The sequence below is a fragment of the Cydia strobilella genome, chromosome 3 (assembly GCF_947568885.1).
Source record: "Cydia strobilella chromosome 3, ilCydStro3.1, whole genome shotgun sequence".
Classification (NCBI taxonomy): Eukaryota; Metazoa; Arthropoda; class Insecta; order Lepidoptera; family Tortricidae; genus Cydia; species Cydia strobilella.
Window position 1 is genome coordinate 9711372 of NC_086043.1, and position 20138 is coordinate 9731509.

Below are 20138 nucleotides of genomic sequence, written 5' to 3' on the forward strand. Positions count from 1 at the left end.
TATTTTACATTTCATCTTGTATAAATTCTTAAGAAGAAAAGGATCTATGCGTACTACGGGCTCAAAAGGCTAAAATTTCGCTTAAAAAAACGATTCACTCCAAACGGCTTTCACTTTTCACTCTGGTTAATATCCATTGCTTATTTTTCCCCTTCATAATGCCTCTGGGGATTCCGGTAGTATTCGTGATTTATGGCTTATGCAAAGAATGGGAGGATATTTTCTACACCATAATTCAGGCTAGTTGAGATTAGAGGCGGGCCGCGTATAGGATGATATTTCAATCTGTTTCGTAGGCCTTTTTATCCGCATTTACTCATTTCCCGATATTTTTTGCTCGTTATATGATGCTGTGGTTTGTCTTTTATTTTATGACTTCAGTCTGTGTTTCTATAATTTACTGACATTGGTTCTTGCATCCTTGTGCTCAGTTTAAATTACTGTTTACATCTGAGTGTCTTTTACTTTTTGCGTTAATTTCCTTATTTAAACAGGATTGTTGTTTGTTTCGAAACCGTTTAATCATTAAAATTAAACGTTGCGGCATCATAAAATATACTTACCACCCAAAAAGTTAGACTCATCAATCTAATCGCACAACAGCAATCTCGTTCCTGGGCGTATTGTTAAAACTTTCAACTCATCAGCCGTCTGTCCAAATTAAACGTTTTCGTGTCGGGACCGTGTTACTGATATTTGCTTCGAAGACTTAAAACGGTTTAAAGTTTTAATAGGTATAGGTTATTTAAGTAGCGACGTCGGAGCTTTTGTTAAGTATGTTTACACTATCTACAACCAGAATAAATTATTTAGAGATGAAGACTGTTAGTCAAATTACAGATTTAATTTTAGCTATAAGCACTTTCCATTATAAGTCATTCAGTGAACATGTACATCTGTCTGTCGTCTATCTGTGGTATCGTATCGTAGCCACCTGATGGATGGATTACGAATTTATGACTATTAAATAATAATAATTTTAATGTCGTTTTTAGTCACACAACAATTATATTTCTACAACAAATATCGTTTCAGGATTGTTACAATACACAAAATAAAACAAAGTACGGATTGCAGTCTCATTTATTTTCTCATTCAGGATTTATTAATTTAACTAAGATAGTTACATCAAACACACATTGCGTAACAATTTGGACTGGAAGATATGTACTTAATGATTCCGTGGCAGAATATTTATACAGGTAGGTTTATTGCTGTACCCTTCGCCCCATTCAAATTTATTTAACAAGAGGGGTCATGCAATGCCGTTCGAAGCAGTTGCTCTTAATTAGAGGATGCCAGAACAAACGACAATCATTTGAAATAATACAAAACCCTCTAAAGGCAACCGCGTAACAAATCCTCTTCTATTATTAAAGGTTAATTAATGAACTTCAGAAAAAAACTGAAAACTGTTTTGTTTTGCCGGTTGTTTTTTTTATGAATCGTAATTTTGCAGTATTTGGCTAAGTAATTAGAAACACTTAGATGAGCGTTTTCCAAAAAGAAAAAGACCTGATTCTTTCAGATCCTGATATTTGTGGATTCTTCCAACTACTAAAAAAATGTCCCAAAAATTAGTAGATATGGATGTTTATTTTCCACTACCCACGTTTCGCACATACAAGTAAAAAAAATACACTAAAAGGTGACGTAATGGAACGAACATTTTATTACTTACATGTATTTTAATTCTGAAGATTCTGAGTATAATGAGCCCAAGATTTATAAGAATCAGGTTTCAATTTTTTTTAGAAAACGTAGCGTTACGGCGATTAAAATAATGAATATCGATTTTTAGGTTTATCAGATAAAGGCTGCTCGACGGTCTGAATTGTTCTGCTTATTTTTTATAAATAGTATTAAAGAGTCCATTCATTTTTCCACATTTTATGAAGTCAGGTTATTTTTATTCACGTGGTAGTAATGGTGTGCGTACAGTTATATAAAATCGATTAATGTTATTTGCCACCAATTGTGTTACTTCTTGAACATAAATAAATTTAAATTTTCATGTTTCAGCTACACAGAAACATCAATCCTTGGACAGATTCCTACTCCAATTTTCTCATTTTGCACCCAATTATAATGGCAGTTGATAAGTTTAAGTATATATTATTTAATGGCGTTGGCTTTAGCTAAGATTTTAGACTCACGAAACGCAAGTCACGAAATCCGACGACAGTAAAACATACTATTATGTAAATAACATATCTAATTTTCTACGCTGATTATTCTGACATGACTCACTCATGAGTTTCGATACGGTCGTCCATCAAACAGCATGCATGGGCTTTGATAGTTAGCATGACAATAATTCCCAATCGTATTAAAAATATTATTTTGACTGAGGGAAGGGTTCTCTCATAATGTAATCACCTAAAATGGTATATGTTTCGTCGATCACGAAGCATATGTCTAACATGAAAAAAGTAACCCTACAATTCATGTTGATAAATATTTATAATATTGTCATCCTTTTATTTTAGTTAATTTTAGTATTTATAATACTATATAAGTATTCCAACTACATAATTATTATGTACTTAATACAAAATAATTTTGACAGTTTTACTCGTAAGGTAAACTAATTTGCATGAAATTGACAAAACATCTTTAAAAATCATCAATAATTTAACACTACACTCATTGACATGAACACACTTAATTACTAGTTGAAAAAAAAACCGTACGATATTATAATTTTTGGACATTCTAGTCTCCATTTAATCCAAAATAATATGTAACAGAAAATATTTTTGAATATCCCGTTATTAAATATTTCCATTGATCAATCCTAGGTATTTTTTTACCCCGTAGCGACTGTGCTGTGGTGTGTCTTAAAATACCTGGCGAGTAACGCCGGGTTAAATATTAAACATCTGATATAGTTAATGAATATTCAATACGATAGTAACATTACATTAAAAATATTATAAGCGGCTTGTAAAAAAATCTAATCTACGTATATACATCTATAGTACAAAATGTCCCTCATAAGTACGTAAAATAATTGCGCTATATCTATTTTTTAAATCTTAATAGCAGCAGGGTCAATCCACAGTAACTCGCGTTACTTCATACGTGACGATCTTATCGTATATTTCAAATCTAACGCTGCCTATATCGAAAACTTGGATAGGTAATAATATCACAAAGGACAAATTATTAAAATCGAAAAAAGTGAAAAATAACTCAGTAAGTCGCGTTACATGAAATGTACACGGGGTTTTTCACCTTATACGTTTATTGATTTGCCTTTGATTTTTGAATGAATGAATTACTAACAAAATAACAAAACAATGACATCAATAATCAAACTTATACATATAATATTTAACCAACTTAGATTAAAGATACACATTTATTGAATTAAACTACAAAATACTACGAACTCGCGTTACTTGCCACTAGCCAGAATATTATTGAATATTAATATTATTTCTAGCACACAAATAGATCATTTTTTTAACATTATTCATGGAATTAGGTATACTGTATAGTATAACAGCAAGTACTGTATAGGATATGGTCATCTTCACAGTCCGTTCGGTGTCATGTATAATGTTTTTTTTTCTTTGACCAGTGTTCTTGAACTATATTTTCGGGATTTCTCTCTTTCTTCCTGTATCAAATTGAACTTTTTTTTTCGAGGATACGCATCTAGCAACTTCTTTTTTTTTGCCTGGTTTTTGGCAGCTAGGTACTTACGCCTATGTTTTTCTTTATATTCCTCGTACTTCTGCCTTCGTCTTTTGCCCTTTCGGCCGCTGATAGAGGCATTGTGGCTACAAAATACATTTATATATTTAATTCCTCGGTTTACAGTTGCAGTACCGTGACTCGTGTTACAAGGATCTCAAGTCATGTATTACTTTAAATAAATACTTTTGCTGAGAAATAAAGTCGAGAATGTCAACATCTAAGCTCAATCATATACATAGTTAATTTATAATTTCACTTGTCCAAAAATTTATTGCAGAAAATGAAAATCTTGTTTTTTTGCGTAACTCGCGTTACTCAATGACACGCAATTTTGAATCACGTGTTACGTCATTTTCTTTCGCCTAATAAGGTTATAATAATAATTACAATTAAACTAAGGCATCAGGAGTTCAATTCTTAAGATAAATAAGGTTTACTTACCTCTTCTTGGAGTATAATTTAGTCTAATTTTTAATATTCGTGACCACTTCTTTTATTACGTTTTTGATTGCTTCCACAGGCAGCACGGATAATGACGAAAATATTGACAACGATTGACTGGTTATTGACTTAATGTCATAAAATTACGTTTAAAAACTTTCGAAATTCAATACTTTATTTTTTCGTTGTCGTGTCCGAGTTACGTGGATTGACCCGGCAAATTTCGACTTCTGGCAGCATTAATGAGGGCATCCATATCTAACCAATACAAATAAATGCTGAACAAAGCAAAAACCCTTGGCTGTCCCATAGAAATTAGCAGCATCACATCAGCCGGACTGTATGAAACAACCAAGTTTAGTTTTCGCGATTTTGGCATTGGTATGGCGCTGTATATGAACGTTACGCCAAAAACATATTTATATTTAAATTACAGTACTTCTCGAGAGCCTCCTTTTTAGTCCACTATAGTAGCAGACACACCAAGTAAAACAAATCAAACTAATCTATTCGTAGGATTATGTATAACTATTGTAATGGGAAATTGCTACACTGTACAAACTATGGCACTGTTCATAATAACTCACTTTAACTTAATCAGATTAATGGAATGTTATTTGTCTAATACAGGCAACATTTATATATCGCAGTGGAAATAGTATTAATTCTACAAGGACAACCGATTAAAAGAAGAAAAGTTTTAGATTATTGCTTTTTTTTGTAAAAGTAAAACTTTGTGATATTAGTCAAATATTTGTAAAAGTATATGTGACTGTAATCTTATTCGGTATTCACTCAACAAACATTTGAAATTGGAATTGCATGGAAAGTTACATTTGTCCATTTACCTATTTGCACGTTGCTAATAAATAAGCATTACTAATTTGTCAACAACATTATTGCATTGACATATCAATCTTCTGCGAAGAAAAAAAAAACAAGACATTGATTATATAGTTAGATGAATCAGTAGATATATTCAACACTACTCATCATGAATTTTACGAACTGGGTAAAAATACTAAATTCGTAAACAAAACTATTATTAATAATAGTAATTGAATGGAATGTTATTGTAAAGCCCGTATAATTTACCTACTCTGGATAAACATTTACAAATTTCAAATCTAATAATTATCGTGTTACATATTTTCAGCCCACATTCAGAAACCTATTATTACTAACTAATCTAAAAACTATTATATTAGGTATTTTTCTAAGTACCTCATAACAACAAAATATTAAGTATAATTTAGTAGGTACTTTTGCACATTCTATAAACCTATATATTTTTTCCAATATACCTCTGATGTGTTTTTCGAGCACCGATTTGATGAAGTAAGAATTGATTTAAATCTTATTATAAATATAATGCTAAATGTAACGTATTATGGCAACATATTATTTTGGTTACAGATATGAATACTCTTTTATCTCTAAACAGAGATATGATTACACTTATCCCTCGATACTCTTCAACAGGCACTCTACAAAAACAACTGCGAAAAAAGATATTGAAATCGCAGCCGGGTAGAGATCTGTATCAGAAACTACATTATTTATGACAGGTACAATAAACTGCTAGTCGACACAAAATCTAAAAAATAATACTTGTTATCTCACAGTGTTTTCCATTACGCTTCGTAATTTTAGCAAATAGAGTTACACAACTCGTGATTCGATTTCGTATCGTATATTATGTTAATCGCAATGTCGTATCGTCGTCGTCGGCCGTATTGGCGTAGCGATGTCGATTCGTCGACCATTTGCCTTCACACTAGCTACACAACCACGAAACCCGGTGTACAGAGCAGACGGCAATCCCAAGGGCAGTGATGGGGATCCCCCTGTTGAAATAAAATGAAATTCTTTGCTTTCATGGAATTTTAAAACAAAGTCACAGGTCGAGGCCCTACACGAAAACACCGTTCATGATGTGGCTTACTGCCCATTTGGAACTCAAATAAATTCGTGAGGAGGCGTAAAGTTACTTTGATGCGGTCGTAAAAAGGTTTATTTTCGTAACAGTGGGAATGAAAGTTATAGTTAAAAGAAAACGATAAACTGAATTAGTACTAACCAATCCATAGTTTAGGGTTTGATTTCGAGGGCACAAGCAAGGATTGCGAGTACCCCCTAATGGGAGCCGTGTCGTCCAGTTGTAGCATAGCTAGCCTTTTTCTTCTGCGCACCGTTGCCGTGTGCCACATGTCATCGTCTACTCGATTTTTAGATTCTATGTACTGGAACCATTCCTCGTGTGTGACAGAATTCATCTCCTTGACGTCAGTGTCCGTGTATATTAATTGTAATTTGCCGTTGTTTATGCCCAAGCCAATGAAATCTCGAACTCGTATACCAATTTTTCTCCTCCACATTAAAAGGCCGGAGTCGTTGTATGTGCGAAATTTAATTTCGTATCTAAAACCGCGATCGCCGCGTCTCCTAGAATATTTGAATGAGCATTAGACGTGTCACCTTAACTATAATATTATAAAGAACAACCTACAGAAGCACCATTAAATAAAGCGCATATTTGTTTATGTAATAATTACATACAGCTGTAAGCATTACTTACTACTAAACAGTGACTCTAAGTTGCGACGCCTATATGCAAATGCGCTAACTTTCAGACAGCAGCTATGTCGCCATTGCTAACTTGTAAAATGAGTTCACGAAATAAATACAAAAATACCTTTATACGCCGAAAAATTATAATTTTTTAACAATTACAAACTAGCAGAATTAAAATAAAACCAAAAACATTTTTTTTATTTACGCTTGACATTTAAAAATGTAATTAAAAACTCACAGCAACATAATTTACATATTAGAATACACAAAAAGCAAAGCTATTAAAAACTTATTTAAAAACGAATTATGGACAAATTGAAAGAATGTTACCTATTAAAAAATCACTGCAGTGACGTAATTATGACTAATAAATAATATTAATGGTTTTGATGTCCATTGAATGTTATCTTACATCATACAATCCTTCACCGTCATTGTTAGTACGAAAGCTATAAAATAAATAATGGGAACATGTTAGTTTTATTAGTACCTAAATACTGAAAGTTAAACAACAGTATAGGCGGCACACCTACGAGGAATGATTTTTTGTTATCGTATATTTTTCAGTTCAATTCATTGTTACAAACATTTCTTATGAAAGATAAGACAAAAAAAAAGAATTATTAAATTCAATTCATGATTGGCGGAGTAACAGCGTAACAAACGAACAAAAAAATATGATGAGTTGATAACGTTATCTTTTTTTAAGTCAGTTAAAATAGTACATTAAGATGCAAGTGCGAAAGATAGGAAATTCGAAACGAGCGACCATAAATTAAAACACGACCGAAGGGAGTGTTTTAAAAAGACACGAGTTGAGAATTACCTATTCGCACATGTATCGTTCAACGTTTTACAGTACATTTATGGCCCATTAAATTTTCGACATAGCTAGTTAATGCGCTTATTATCGCACTAGTGCGGTAAAGTAGCACCATATGTACATTAAATAGATATTTAATCCACATCAATCGGGCTTAGCGCAACGATTTATAATTTTATTCTCGACAACGTTTCAACCGTCGTCGCATACAGACTCGAAAAATATGACTAAGTATATGGCTAAAGTGCACATTAAAACGACAAGTAAATAAGACTACTTGATAAGTGATATCTGCACTTATCTATATTATGGCCGAGTGCAAAAACTAAAATATGGCATCGCCAAAATTGACTCGTAAAAGTAAACACAATTACATGAGCACCGGTTGCCACGTAAAATTTATGTCCGATTTACTGTATACATTAATAAATTTTATGTGGAAAACGTGGCCAAACCACGTAAGTTTCAAGTGTTAAATGAAATGGTTAAGTCAAAGACTGTGGATGGTGTTTTAATTACCTGCGGCTTCCTCGACTCCTGTACGAGTAGTAATTATTCCCGTCGAACTGGACTGGCGCTCCGTCCTTTAACATTTCGACGTTGAGTTGAATTTGAATTTCACAGTTTCTCCCTTGGAAGCCGTCGGAGCAAATGCACTTATATTCGTTCAGAAGTGGTATACAAGATCCATTGTTCTTGCACGGAGATATACCTGGTGATATATAATTGTATATTATATTACCTACATTCATATACCTACTGCACCAATCTATTTTATTTCCATTATTAAATTGTAAAACGTAAAACTTAAGTTGTTGATGTCAACAACAAGACCAAGTCTTCTCCGAGACCACGGGGACAACGCCGTCCTCGAAACGTCGGAGGTAAATCTTAAAACTTAAATACGCGATTAGGTCCTGCTTTACAATTTATTAATGTGTAGAAATCGTGAAAGTTTAAATCAGTGGTATTTTATTTTCGTTATACCTTTATCCGTATCATTAGTCGGTTTTCTGTTGAAATTACTTTCATTTCATTGACTAATTGTTATGCAAAAAAGTAATGATTAACACAAAAATTTTATGCTAACACCATGTAAACTCGACAAACCTACCTTTGTTTTGATATTGTGCTCAAACATAACAAATATACATAGAACCTATTAGGTAATATGTCATAGTGATTGCTCCTCAATACCAATTTAGATAATTGCACTGAATTATGAATTATGTACTCGTCATAATTTTGTCAAGGTACTTCATATATAAAACGTCTAAAATATCAAACTTACCAATTCCACAGGGGGATCCAACGTACTTAGTAACCCCGCTAGTAGCGCAAGGTAGCGTATCCTCCTCCTGTACTATAGCGCATTTCGCCGTGTCCCCATTGTACAAAGACAGCTGGTTGCCATTGACAAATACTTTTTGCACCGCGCCAATGAAACTGCTGATCACGCCTGACATTTTATGTGGACGGATGTAAGCACTGAAAGTGCAAAAAAGAAAGTAAATAGAAATTACGGGGCGATTCAGCCAAGCCTGAATAGATTAAATTAGTGAATGAAAGAGTAAAACTCAACAATTCACATTACTTACTTAACATATTCGCGCCGTTCGCGGGCAGCTTTTTTGAATTTATGTGTAGAGGTGTATAAATGGTGTATGTGTACTTACGGTAAAGAGCCAATAAAGAGCGGTAGTGTTAATTCCAAATGAGTAAGTGGCGGCAAAGATGACCCCCGTTGTGTGGGGTGGTGGTCCAACTGCAGGCTACCGTGGCGGCCGGCGCGGGTCACCCGAGCGCGGTGCCAACGACCCTTCTCTATCGGTACTGGAGACCTAAATCGAACAAATTCAATTTAAAACTCTTCAAGCACTGTAATCAAAATTAAAGTCAAAGAACACATCGCGTTAATTAAATAAGTTACATTCGGTAAGTTTTGTTCTCTTAATTAATTTCATGAGAGGCAATTTATCACCGAGTCTCTGTTTCCAAATTGAAAGTTTACTTACGTGATATTGGCAACACCACTCCCCAGATTGTACCTAAAGTGGAGGTATCCATTAACTAAGTTAATCGTTATGAAATCCCCCTTGGCTTTATTAGACTGGCCGGTGTAAAGGAGCATCCCTGAGAGTCTGTTCGTTAAAAACCAGATTTCAATGCGGAACGCTTTCCCTAGCCCTTCGAGTGGCAATAATTCGATGTAGCTCGTCCCATTAAACTGGGGAATCCACGACTCTTGTATAATGTTTACATCTGTAAATAAATAGGTTAGATGGTAAAGCCTTGTTTTACTATGTGCATATAAATAATATTTAATTGTTAATGCGTGATTCTGATTACTTATGTCAGGTTAACGTCAATCGGACGACGAACTTATACCATGCAACATTTACTCAAGTACCTAAACACGTAGATGTAAGTTATTTACAAAATTAGAATGCAATCACATTTGGTCATTCACCTTCTGCGGTCGCCGAATCAAAGTATGAAGTTAAAGGTTTTCAGTCGGCGAATGATCCTATTCCAGTGTGACTTCACCATAAGGAAATCAATTCATGTCTCACCGCATTACGAGTATCTTACGAGTCTATTCTAGATCTATGTAACTTGATATTCGTCATTCAGAATGAATCGCAAACATATTCATTTAAATAGACCAGTTTGCATTTTCTCGAAAATTGACAACTATACATACACACTAAGTAACTATGAAATCTCGTTGCAGTGATTAATAGGTCAAATTCTCGATTGTTTTATTTAACCCCTACACCATATCACAATAATATTAAAAATCCACAAAAATGTCTAGTGTTTTAAAATTTTACGTAACAGATTTTACGTAATTTTAGGTGGTAGTGGTTAAGCGTTATATATGTCAAACCGGCTAAATATGAATAGGGTTTATTCATGAAGGTATCGGAATGTATAGAATTATTGTATAAATACCGTTACTGCAAGTATTTCCGTTGGAGCCAATTTCGCCTCCAAACAAACAGCGACACACATGGCCGCCGTCAGGTCCGATGTCGCACAATAGCCCCTCATCATATCCACAGGGATTCGATTCACATGGATCTAATCTCTCGTCACAATTGGCTCCTTGAAATTCCATAGGGCAGATACAAGTATATTCCGTCGCCGATCCCTCTATAGATCTACACGTGGCCCCGTTCTTGCACGGCATACTCATACACGGATTAGATTGGCACTCTCGAACGTTCTCCATAGACACAACTAATGGGTCCGGTCTTCCCAATTTCTTTGTCACTTGATGACGTATTATTCTTAAGTATTTCACGCACCCGATAAAACCACTCCGGGTGCCGATATTATCGAAAACCCTGCAATAGTACATTACTAAAGAGGCCGTGAAGTAAGGGGTTGCAGGCCGAATAGAATAGGCATATATGGATAGTTATGAGGCTGGCAACCCCTTTTCACGCCGAGGTATATACATATACCTATACAGTACTTTTCTCAAACCTGCAACGGAATAAATAAAATAAAAACTCAACGAAATCAGTTTTACACTAGAAAAACTAACAGTACACTACACACAAAATATAACTAACACGTATCTTTATCACACGTATATTTTAGACGTGTCTTGTATTTTTATTACCCGTATATTTTTATATATCTGAGTTTTTTGCAACGAACATTATATCAATATTTTCATTGCATGCTTGAGAAAAGATATTTGTTATACGCCAATACCGCGTTACTGGTTTTTATAAAAAATATCAAAGGGATAATAAAAATAAGTAATAATTGATACAATAAACATACTTGGAGTAGTTAGAAGGTACGCTGCCCACGTAAGCGTCTTCGGCTAAGTCCAGAGCCTTTAGATGTCCGCTAGATTGTCCTACAACGTCTTCCATATCGTCAACAGATAATATGCCATCTCGATGATATCTTTTTGCAGATACTTTATGATACTCATTCAATGTAATCTTTTCCAACGAAGTCAGGACTAATGCTCCGTTTCCAAGATTGTACCTGATGATAAAATAACACAAAGTTATTTTCTTCACCTGTAAAATATTAGTTACAAATCAAATAAAACATCAATCACGATTTACTAAACTTACCTAAACTCTATATATCCATTTACCAAGGCGAGAGAAACAAAATCGCCCGTTCCATCGTATTTCTGCTGATTGTACAATATGACGCCATTCTCAGTGAAAGCCTTAAATTCGATATCGATATTCAGCTTGTGGTACGCCTTCAAAGGTTTAAGGCGGATGAAAGAAGAGCCGTCAAAGTATGGTGTCTCTATGTAAGGTGTCAGGGTATCTTTTATAAGATATTCGCAGTTCATTCCAGTATAAAGTCCGGTGCAGACGCAAGTGTAAGACGATCCTGGCAGGTCGACGCAGCTACCTAAGTTATAGCACGGATCTGATAGGCACGCGCTGTATTCCTCGGTCGTCTCTTGAGTCATTTGCTCTGGAATAAAACATTTATCTTACCGACCTCGATAACTTAGATATCACCGGGCTACCGTTAATTTTAATAGCATTTACGTCACGAACGTACATGTGCGATACAACTATTTCTATAGTAAGGCCAAACTATCATGGTAAACAACTTACTAAATAGTATTTTTCATATTATTCATTAATTTTACAATAGTTTTTATTTGCCTTACTTGATTTTATAATTCAACAAAAGATAAAAATCCCCCTTTGAAACTAGCAGCAGGTACAGGAGTATTCATGAAAAGTTAAATTCCCTGTATCTCGTCGCGGCATTTCATTTAACTTTGTCATGGCTGATCTAAAGCGAACATGCGGTTACTAAGAGCGAGTTCATTTCGGGACCAAGCGAGGCTTGAGCGGATGTGAAAATGGAACGAACGCGTCAGAGCTATGTAATGTATTATTAGTCCCCACGTAATGGGCTTCGTACACGGGAATTTTTATTCAAAACAATAAAATTCCTAGCACGCTTGAAGTACAAAATGTTTCGCTTAAAAAGCAACACAATGATATAGTTTCCAGAGTAATAACAAGTAATAAAACTCGTTACTTTTATGAGTTCTTTTTTTTTAATTTTCCCATTTCATTTGCAACATGTTTTTCGTCGTTGCCAACTTCCTTAGGAAGGTATTTTAATGAGGTGTGTATTTTAAGGAGTTACTATACATTTTATGAGAATAATTATTTGCACAACAAGAGAGTCCCGTGCAAGCGAAAGGAAGAGTGATAGAGAGAGATGACTACGATATTACGCTACGGAGCGTAAACACGATTGGCTCGTTGCCTACGCGCCCTAGTCGTCCAGCAGCGCGCCCACTGTGGCCGTGGTCGCTGTTTGTATAACATGGAACGTGACTCACCGATACACCCCTTTCGATGCTGCGCGGGCTGGTAGCCGGTGCGGCACACGCACGCGCTCCGGGTGCAGCGCGCGCCGGGCAGCGCGGCGCAGTCGCCGTCTTCGGAGCACAAGTCGCCCAGCAGCGCGCCCACCGCGCCCACCGTGGCCGTGGTGGCTGTTTGTGCACCTAACATTCAATTTAATGTTGCCTTTCGGTTCTGATATCAAATAATGAGTGGGTTAATAGAAAACGAAGCTTGTTTCCACGAACATTTAACATGTTATTATTGTCAATAGACCGACACGCAACACTCACAACATCCACGCACACATCCGAAGATAGATCCCTTGGCTTTAACTTCTGGATCACTGGTCCCCAATTCCAACTAACCAATCAAGTCCAACGTCGGTAAATAAAGGTAAGTTATAATATAGATTCGCGATAGATCCGGTTGTAAATGTGATTTAATATGTGTTCAAAACGCGAAAGTTTTAAATGTTATATTAATATATGCTTGATTACACACAATTGTCTTCTCGAAATCTAATTGAATTTCAACCCTATTGCATTGCAAATAATATTTAACTGTACATACAGCTATAGCTTCACGAATGTTTTCTCTTTCTAAATAACATTTCAGTCAAACATTAACGGACAATAATGCAACCTTTCGTAAAATGAGACGTGGGATTTGGAAGACCTTCAACTTCACAATAGTAACAGGTCGAGTTTTAGTCTGAAGTTGAATAAAGCTTGTGCCCTAATGAGGTCTTCGTTATCACGCGAGTTTTGTAACTAGGCAGAACTGGACCATTCCAATTCCCAGTTAAAAGTTTTAATATTGTAAACTAAGGAGTAAGGACTTTAAACTCTCGCGTTTTGTATACATCATTAACAGGTCTAACGCGATTAATTTTCATTATTTTCCTTCCTTTTTTCCAACGTTTCAGCCAGGTTGCACTAGCTGTAGACACGGAAGACTGACGTCCCAGCAAAATGTCAATTGAGATATTAGTAAACAACACTAAATCACCCGACATTAGTTTATATAAATATTAATTAGTTTATATAAAAGGTTTATTAGTTTAAATAAAGAAATTTAATCGCGTTAGTGGGTGTACGTACCTGGTACTAATTAATAAGTTACCACACGATTTTCACTCATAATTTATAAAAAAAGGCAGGTTGCCTATGACCACGGACGTAATGTCACGTTCGAAACGTCAAGCCATATAATAAACGTATGTGTACGCGATTGAGTCCCGATTCAGTTTTATAAATTAAGAATGGCACACATGCTAAGCCCTTTCACTCACTGCGTGTTTTTGCAGCATACAGTTACATTCCAGTGTTATTGCAGTAACGATATAATTTTTCACATAGTAGGTAAAGACTGTCGGTGTCGAGATTCAGTCGCGCGTTTTAATCGCTGCAAAAATCGCAGTGTGATTACACATTAACATTATCAACAATAAATTACCTATATTATAAGTGTTATAGTATTTTTCACATAGCTCGAGTATACGGTGACAGCTGTCATCTCCATATAATTTATTATCTTAAAACATAAAATATATATTGAGATGCAGCTTTCACAGTACCCACCCATGCTAATTGACAAATACTATAATTAATATGTTTAATAATTCAGTTGTCAAAATACACGCTATGTAAATAACTTTCTGATTGACCGACATACACACATCACATAAAATAAACGTTATTTACTTCTGGCAAGTGTTCCACAAATCTAGCTTTTAATGAGGAAATTACTTTTACTTACTTTAAATAATACATCACGTGTTTGACTGCTTAAATATGACATCACGTACCTACCTACTCGTATAATTGTTCCCTTTGTGTGTCGGTATTTAGCAATTATATTAAACTACTGATATTAATCAGGCGACAAAATTACATTCATTAAGGTACGTTCGATGACTGTGGTATGCTCGAAAATATGAAAATAAAAGTGTAATTGTGTGGTTTTATAAAACCACGATGCAAGTGAAACTTTTTTTCAAATTGTAGGTATTTAACTGAAAATTTTTGGAAAACTATTCGATTTAGGGGACCTTAACTTAATGAATTAATCCTCTTTAATTATCTTACAAAAGCTCGCCCAACGCCAATGTAATTCAGCTATTGCGCTGCGTAGCGCTGCGCAACACGGAATGGTGCTGTAATAGTACATTACGATACAAGTGCGATAAAAATAAGGAAATTCGTAACGAGTGGCGATAAATTAAAGCACGACCGAAGGGAGTGTTTTAAATCGACACGAGTTGCGAATTACCTATTCGCACATGTATTGTACAACGTTTCACAGTACATATGGCCTTATAGATTTTTGACATAATATATTGATTATATATAATAATATATTGATATATTGATTTTTGGCGTAATGTACTAATTATCGCACTAGTGCGGTAAAGTAGCACCATATGTACTGTAAAATTACTTATCCACACTAATAATTAATATTGCTTACTTATCATACGCGAGTCAAGGACTAAAGAAACCGGTATAAGACTAGTAAGTTCTCCGATTACGCATAGGTTGTTAAGGATCACGGTCACGTTACACTGCCGTTTTCGAGATGTCGATTGGTTCATCAACCGTTGGTAATTGTGACGTTCGAAAACAAAAAGTCGTATGTGACTTTAAACTTCTTATTATGATATGACATATGACCATGCATATGACTCATGGAGACTATATAAAGGAGCCAAATCTCTATGTATGAAAAGTGTCCATCAAAAAACAGTAATTCTATACGGACGGTATGACTATTCGCCATTCACCGTAGAATTTGACAGATAGAGTTTGACGTATTACCTTACCGTATTTAAGCTTAATAAGTTCTTAAAATTTTGTATGAAATTTCAAGCAAATATCAGCCTTCGTGAATTAAGTATTGTAACCTTAGTCCGTTAATGAAGATTATTTTAAAGACTATGAGCTCTAAGTACTAGAAATAAAGTAGAATTTTACTAATAATGTAATTACGTAATGCGACATGTTAAGGTGGTTCGACTAGGTTACCCAAAGCTTAAACCCCGCTAGATGGCGTCACTTTCGCAAATTTTCAGGTTTAATTTTTTTGTGGAATAGTGTTGGTATCTGTATACTTAAAAGTATGTTTAGCGCACTCTTTACATAAATACTGAACTATTATAATAAACATTGAATACTTCATTAGTGCAAAAAACACTTTTAAAGTCGACAGAGTGTTTCTGTCATGCTATTTCCTACTATTACTCACACATGCATACAGTGTTTCCGTGATGCTTGTAGTAGACAATTTCATGCAGTGTAAGTATGCTGCAATGGCGTTGCGGTATGTTCGTGGAAATACGTGCAAGAGGATTCGGGTTCGAGACTGGTACTTACGTCAGGGGTACTTTTTTTGTCCTTTTTGCGTTATCTTATGTTTCTTATACCTTTTATTCTTCGAATTCTTGTCCGATTCCGATATAACCGAAATATATTTCAGTGATATCGGAAACGGCTCTAACGATTTCGATGAAATTTTCTGTAAGGGGTTCGATCTAGCTAGGTCTTATCTCTGGGAAAACGAGCATTTTTGAGTTTTTACTTATGTTTTCTTTTTCTCCCAGATATTCAGTATTATTAATAAATTAGTTTATAACGTTTTATAAAAATATGTGACGTTTTGAACTAAAAGGTACCACATTGTCGGTTGTCGACTAGGTTGATTTCATTTTGAAGCTTTATGGAAATATGACAACAATAAGTAGGTACCCGTTTGGTTGCAAACGCCACATATATTGAAAACCTGACTTTCACAAATCTCACCTTTTTGGGTTCTTCCAACTCAGAAAGGATGGAGAATACTGACGATTCTTAGTAGCACTAGCCCAAGGAAGTCCAGGTTTGTAAGTGTTAGGTATCAGTTTTTTTTTAAAGGGCTAAATATAGTTCTACAAGTAAAGCAATCCCTTACTGCCCAGCCTCTATAGTATTTTTCAAACTGGAAGGGCACGATGATAGATTTCATCTCCATACAATTTATAACCTAATAGTGCCAAATGATTTTAAATCGACACGAGTTGCGAATTACCTATTCGCACGCGTGTCGTACAACGTTTTACAGTACATATGGCCCTTTAAACTTTCGACATATGCACGAAAAGTGCTCTTTTCCGCACTAGTGCGAGAAAGTAGCACCATATGTACTGTAAAATACTTTTTAGTACATATGGTGCTACATATACGTTACCGCCCTAGTGCGGTAATTAGTACAATACGTGCATATGTCGAAAATGTAAAGGGCCATAATTATGTACTGTAAAACGTTGTACAATACACGTGCGAAAAGGTAATTCGCAACTCGTGTCGATTAAAACACTTCCTTCGGTCGTGTTTCAATTTATCGCCACTCGTTGCCAATTTCCTACTTTTCGCACTTGTATCGTAATGTACTAATAATAAAGTAGTAATTGTAAAATAAAATTAAAACTTTTTTTATATATTTTTTTTTTTATTCAAGTAGGTACAGTGAGTAACAACATTGCATGGCCTTCTAATTATAACTATTATAGAAAACGGGATATTTATCATGTTTATTTATATTATTTATTTCTCGATATTTTGGCCGGTCTTGCAAGACCAGTCGTTGTGGAGATCCCTGGGGAGGCCTATGTCCAGCAGTGGATGTCTTGTTGGTGTAGATGGATTCACACAACAAATGAAATAACATTTTTTCATATTTATTATCCGTAGTTGTCCCTGTACCTGAAAGAAAAATAATATCATGATAGCACAAAATCTCTAATGTTATAGGAAGAAAGATGATGCAACAATATGGATTCTAATAAAGTTATCATTTACTTACCTAGTAATAATTGTGTTTTTCATTCATAGACAAAATTCCATAATTTTCATCCCCAGGAAATGTTTTATTTTACTTTATTGCAGTGAGGATGTCCTGATTTTTTCTGGCTAATGAAGGAAAACATTATTTCCAAGAATGCCTCTTCATTTTGCACAATACCTAAAAAAAACCTAGAGTTAGTGACACATTGACTATTCGGCAACCAAAACAGTAATAATTACATTATATAGGTATTGTTCACTGCTTATATTACGGAAGAAGTGAGAATTATTTTCTAAAAAGATCGGCACGAGAAAATTACAATGTACAATGAAGGAATGAAACTGTACCTACCTTACGAAACTTCACCATCATGAATTCCGCTTCAATTGAGTCTGAATTTTTCTGGATTTTCGCGGACCAGAACACCGATGATTTTTGTAACTTGATTTAGACGATTTTCAATTTATACAAACAAATTGATGTCACAATAAACATGACCCTATGTGTCAGTGTCAACACTGTCAAATAAAAATGCACTAAACATGACGGCACTGCAAATCCTGCCAGGCTGCCTGTCGGCCAGGCAACGTCGCCAACGTCATAGAGTGGCAACGCCGCACGCAACGTATTTGTACACGACATTTGTGACACACACATACGTAAAATTGATGAAAAAATTAGGTTGATTTATGTATGATTTCTGTATGAAACAAAGTTTTTCTATTAATTTAGCGCAAACGAATATTCGAAAGTAGATAAATGAGCAAATATTTGTGTAGTAATAGTGTGTAGTGCCTTAATTAAAGCAGATTGAATTTTGTATGAAAATCGAACCACCTTAAAGACGGACCAACAAATTTGAGGCGATAGTATAAAAGTTTCACTTTAAAATTACGATATGAACAAAATGAAAATAACTTCGAAAGAACGGAAGTCTGTCATCATTTAATACTATTAAGCTGGACGTTCGAGGTGACAATTAAATATTACACAGTAATTATTTAGATAGGTGCGTTGGTTTGGTAAAATTATTAATTTTCTTAACATTTAAAATATTAATATTAATCACCCGGAAAAATATAACATCGGTGATTTTGCTTTTCTAATATTAGGTAATTGTTTTTTTTTGGTTACGAATAAATACATGACTTGTTGCATCAAGCAGGCTGTGCTAGATGGTGCTAGTAGCGCCTCCTACGCAAAGCTTTGCATAATATTCCCTGACAAACAAAGTAATTAATTCATATAAGTATGTAGGTAGTTTTCTAAAGTACTCACCCTTAAACTTTTGTCCCATGAGGCTTCCGTCGAAGTCGCTGGGTGTTTCTTTTTTCGCCCAATCGTACTTGTTGTACTTGTCAGGGTTGAGCAGGTGCCTGGTGGACTTGGAGGCGGCGCCGTCGTCTTGTTGCGTGAACTGTATCGGCGAGGATGGCCTCGGCGGGCCCGCCGTGCCAGCCACCTCAGACAGCTTGCACGGCCCGAACGCTTGTACTACAATGTCCTCTTGCGTGCGACACGCTTGCAATTTCAGGTGACACTCTGATTCATAAGTTTTGCCATCGCTGCCGCATACCTGTTGGTTGACTCGGTATTAAATTTGCTTCAAGTAGTTCGCTACGAGAAGTTTAACAGCGTTTTCGTGAGTTCTTTAACGAGCGCTTTAGAAGTTCGTAAATAAACACTTCACATGCCCCGATAATAAGTGGAATATGAACAAGTTTGTTACCTACCTACACTAATTTTTAAAAAGATTTCGCAAATTGTTTAACTACCTGTAGATTTTTAGGAGGCATTTTTTATAAATTAAAGAAGCACTTTTTCCATAAGGCTATCTTACATCGACTGCCCCCAGTAACACGAACTACGTATTATGTGCGAGTTTTCTGGAGAGCAGCCAAATGCGTTTCTATTGCATCATTTATGTCAAAATGTTCATTGTAAAGAAAGTAACAAGTTTTAATTAATCCAATTTTCCCACGAAATGCTCCACGAGTTTCAGCTTGGTGGTTGTTTGGGTTACGATATTATTTTTTGAGTCAGGCTTAATATCCGAATCAAACCTGGGATAACTCGGGGCACGTTCTAGAGATTTGATGTCGATAAATAAGATGTCGAATTGTCGATACATATGTGCACACTGAAAAATCCTCGATTACTAAAAAGAGGTTCGATATCATGTCCGATATAGAGCCTCTTCAGATAATAAAAGTGTACCGATGTAATTTCCATCAAAATAACCACGTAGTAGGTAGTGTTTTGTTTTTACAGCACTTACCAGCATATTATTATCACTGTCGGGACAAGGTGCCGCAGTGCACTCGCAGAGCGCGCCGCCCGTGCGCTCGGTGCATACCGCGCCGAAATAGCACGACAGTTCCGCGCAAGACTGCGCTACGCCGCCGCTTTCCGCT

At 35.4% G+C, this 20138-nt stretch overlaps 1 protein-coding gene across 1 annotated transcript in view; it reads right to left on the minus strand.

The window, feature by feature from the left end:
• Positions 1 to 1065: 1065 nt before the first annotated feature.
• LOC134755855 (agrin-like) overlaps positions 1066 to 20138 on the minus strand; it is an 80445-nt gene continuing 61372 nt past the window's right edge. Inside the window, exons 15-26 of the mRNA XM_063692488.1 lie at positions 20003 to 20136; positions 19003 to 19300; positions 12900 to 13055; positions 11647 to 12007; positions 11342 to 11554; positions 10499 to 10893; positions 9559 to 9805; positions 9220 to 9384; positions 8835 to 9031; positions 8063 to 8255; positions 6227 to 6591; positions 1066 to 5993 (exon numbers count right to left, since the gene is read on the minus strand). Of these exons, the coding sequence (XP_063548558.1) occupies positions 5848 to 5993; positions 6227 to 6591; positions 8063 to 8255; positions 8835 to 9031; positions 9220 to 9384; positions 9559 to 9805; positions 10499 to 10893; positions 11342 to 11554; positions 11647 to 12007; positions 12900 to 13055; positions 19003 to 19300; positions 20003 to 20136 (2870 nt within the window). The 3' untranslated portion in view covers positions 1066 to 5847. The remainder of the gene's footprint in view (positions 5994 to 6226; positions 6592 to 8062; positions 8256 to 8834; positions 9032 to 9219; positions 9385 to 9558; positions 9806 to 10498; positions 10894 to 11341; positions 11555 to 11646; positions 12008 to 12899; positions 13056 to 19002; positions 19301 to 20002; positions 20137 to 20138) is intronic.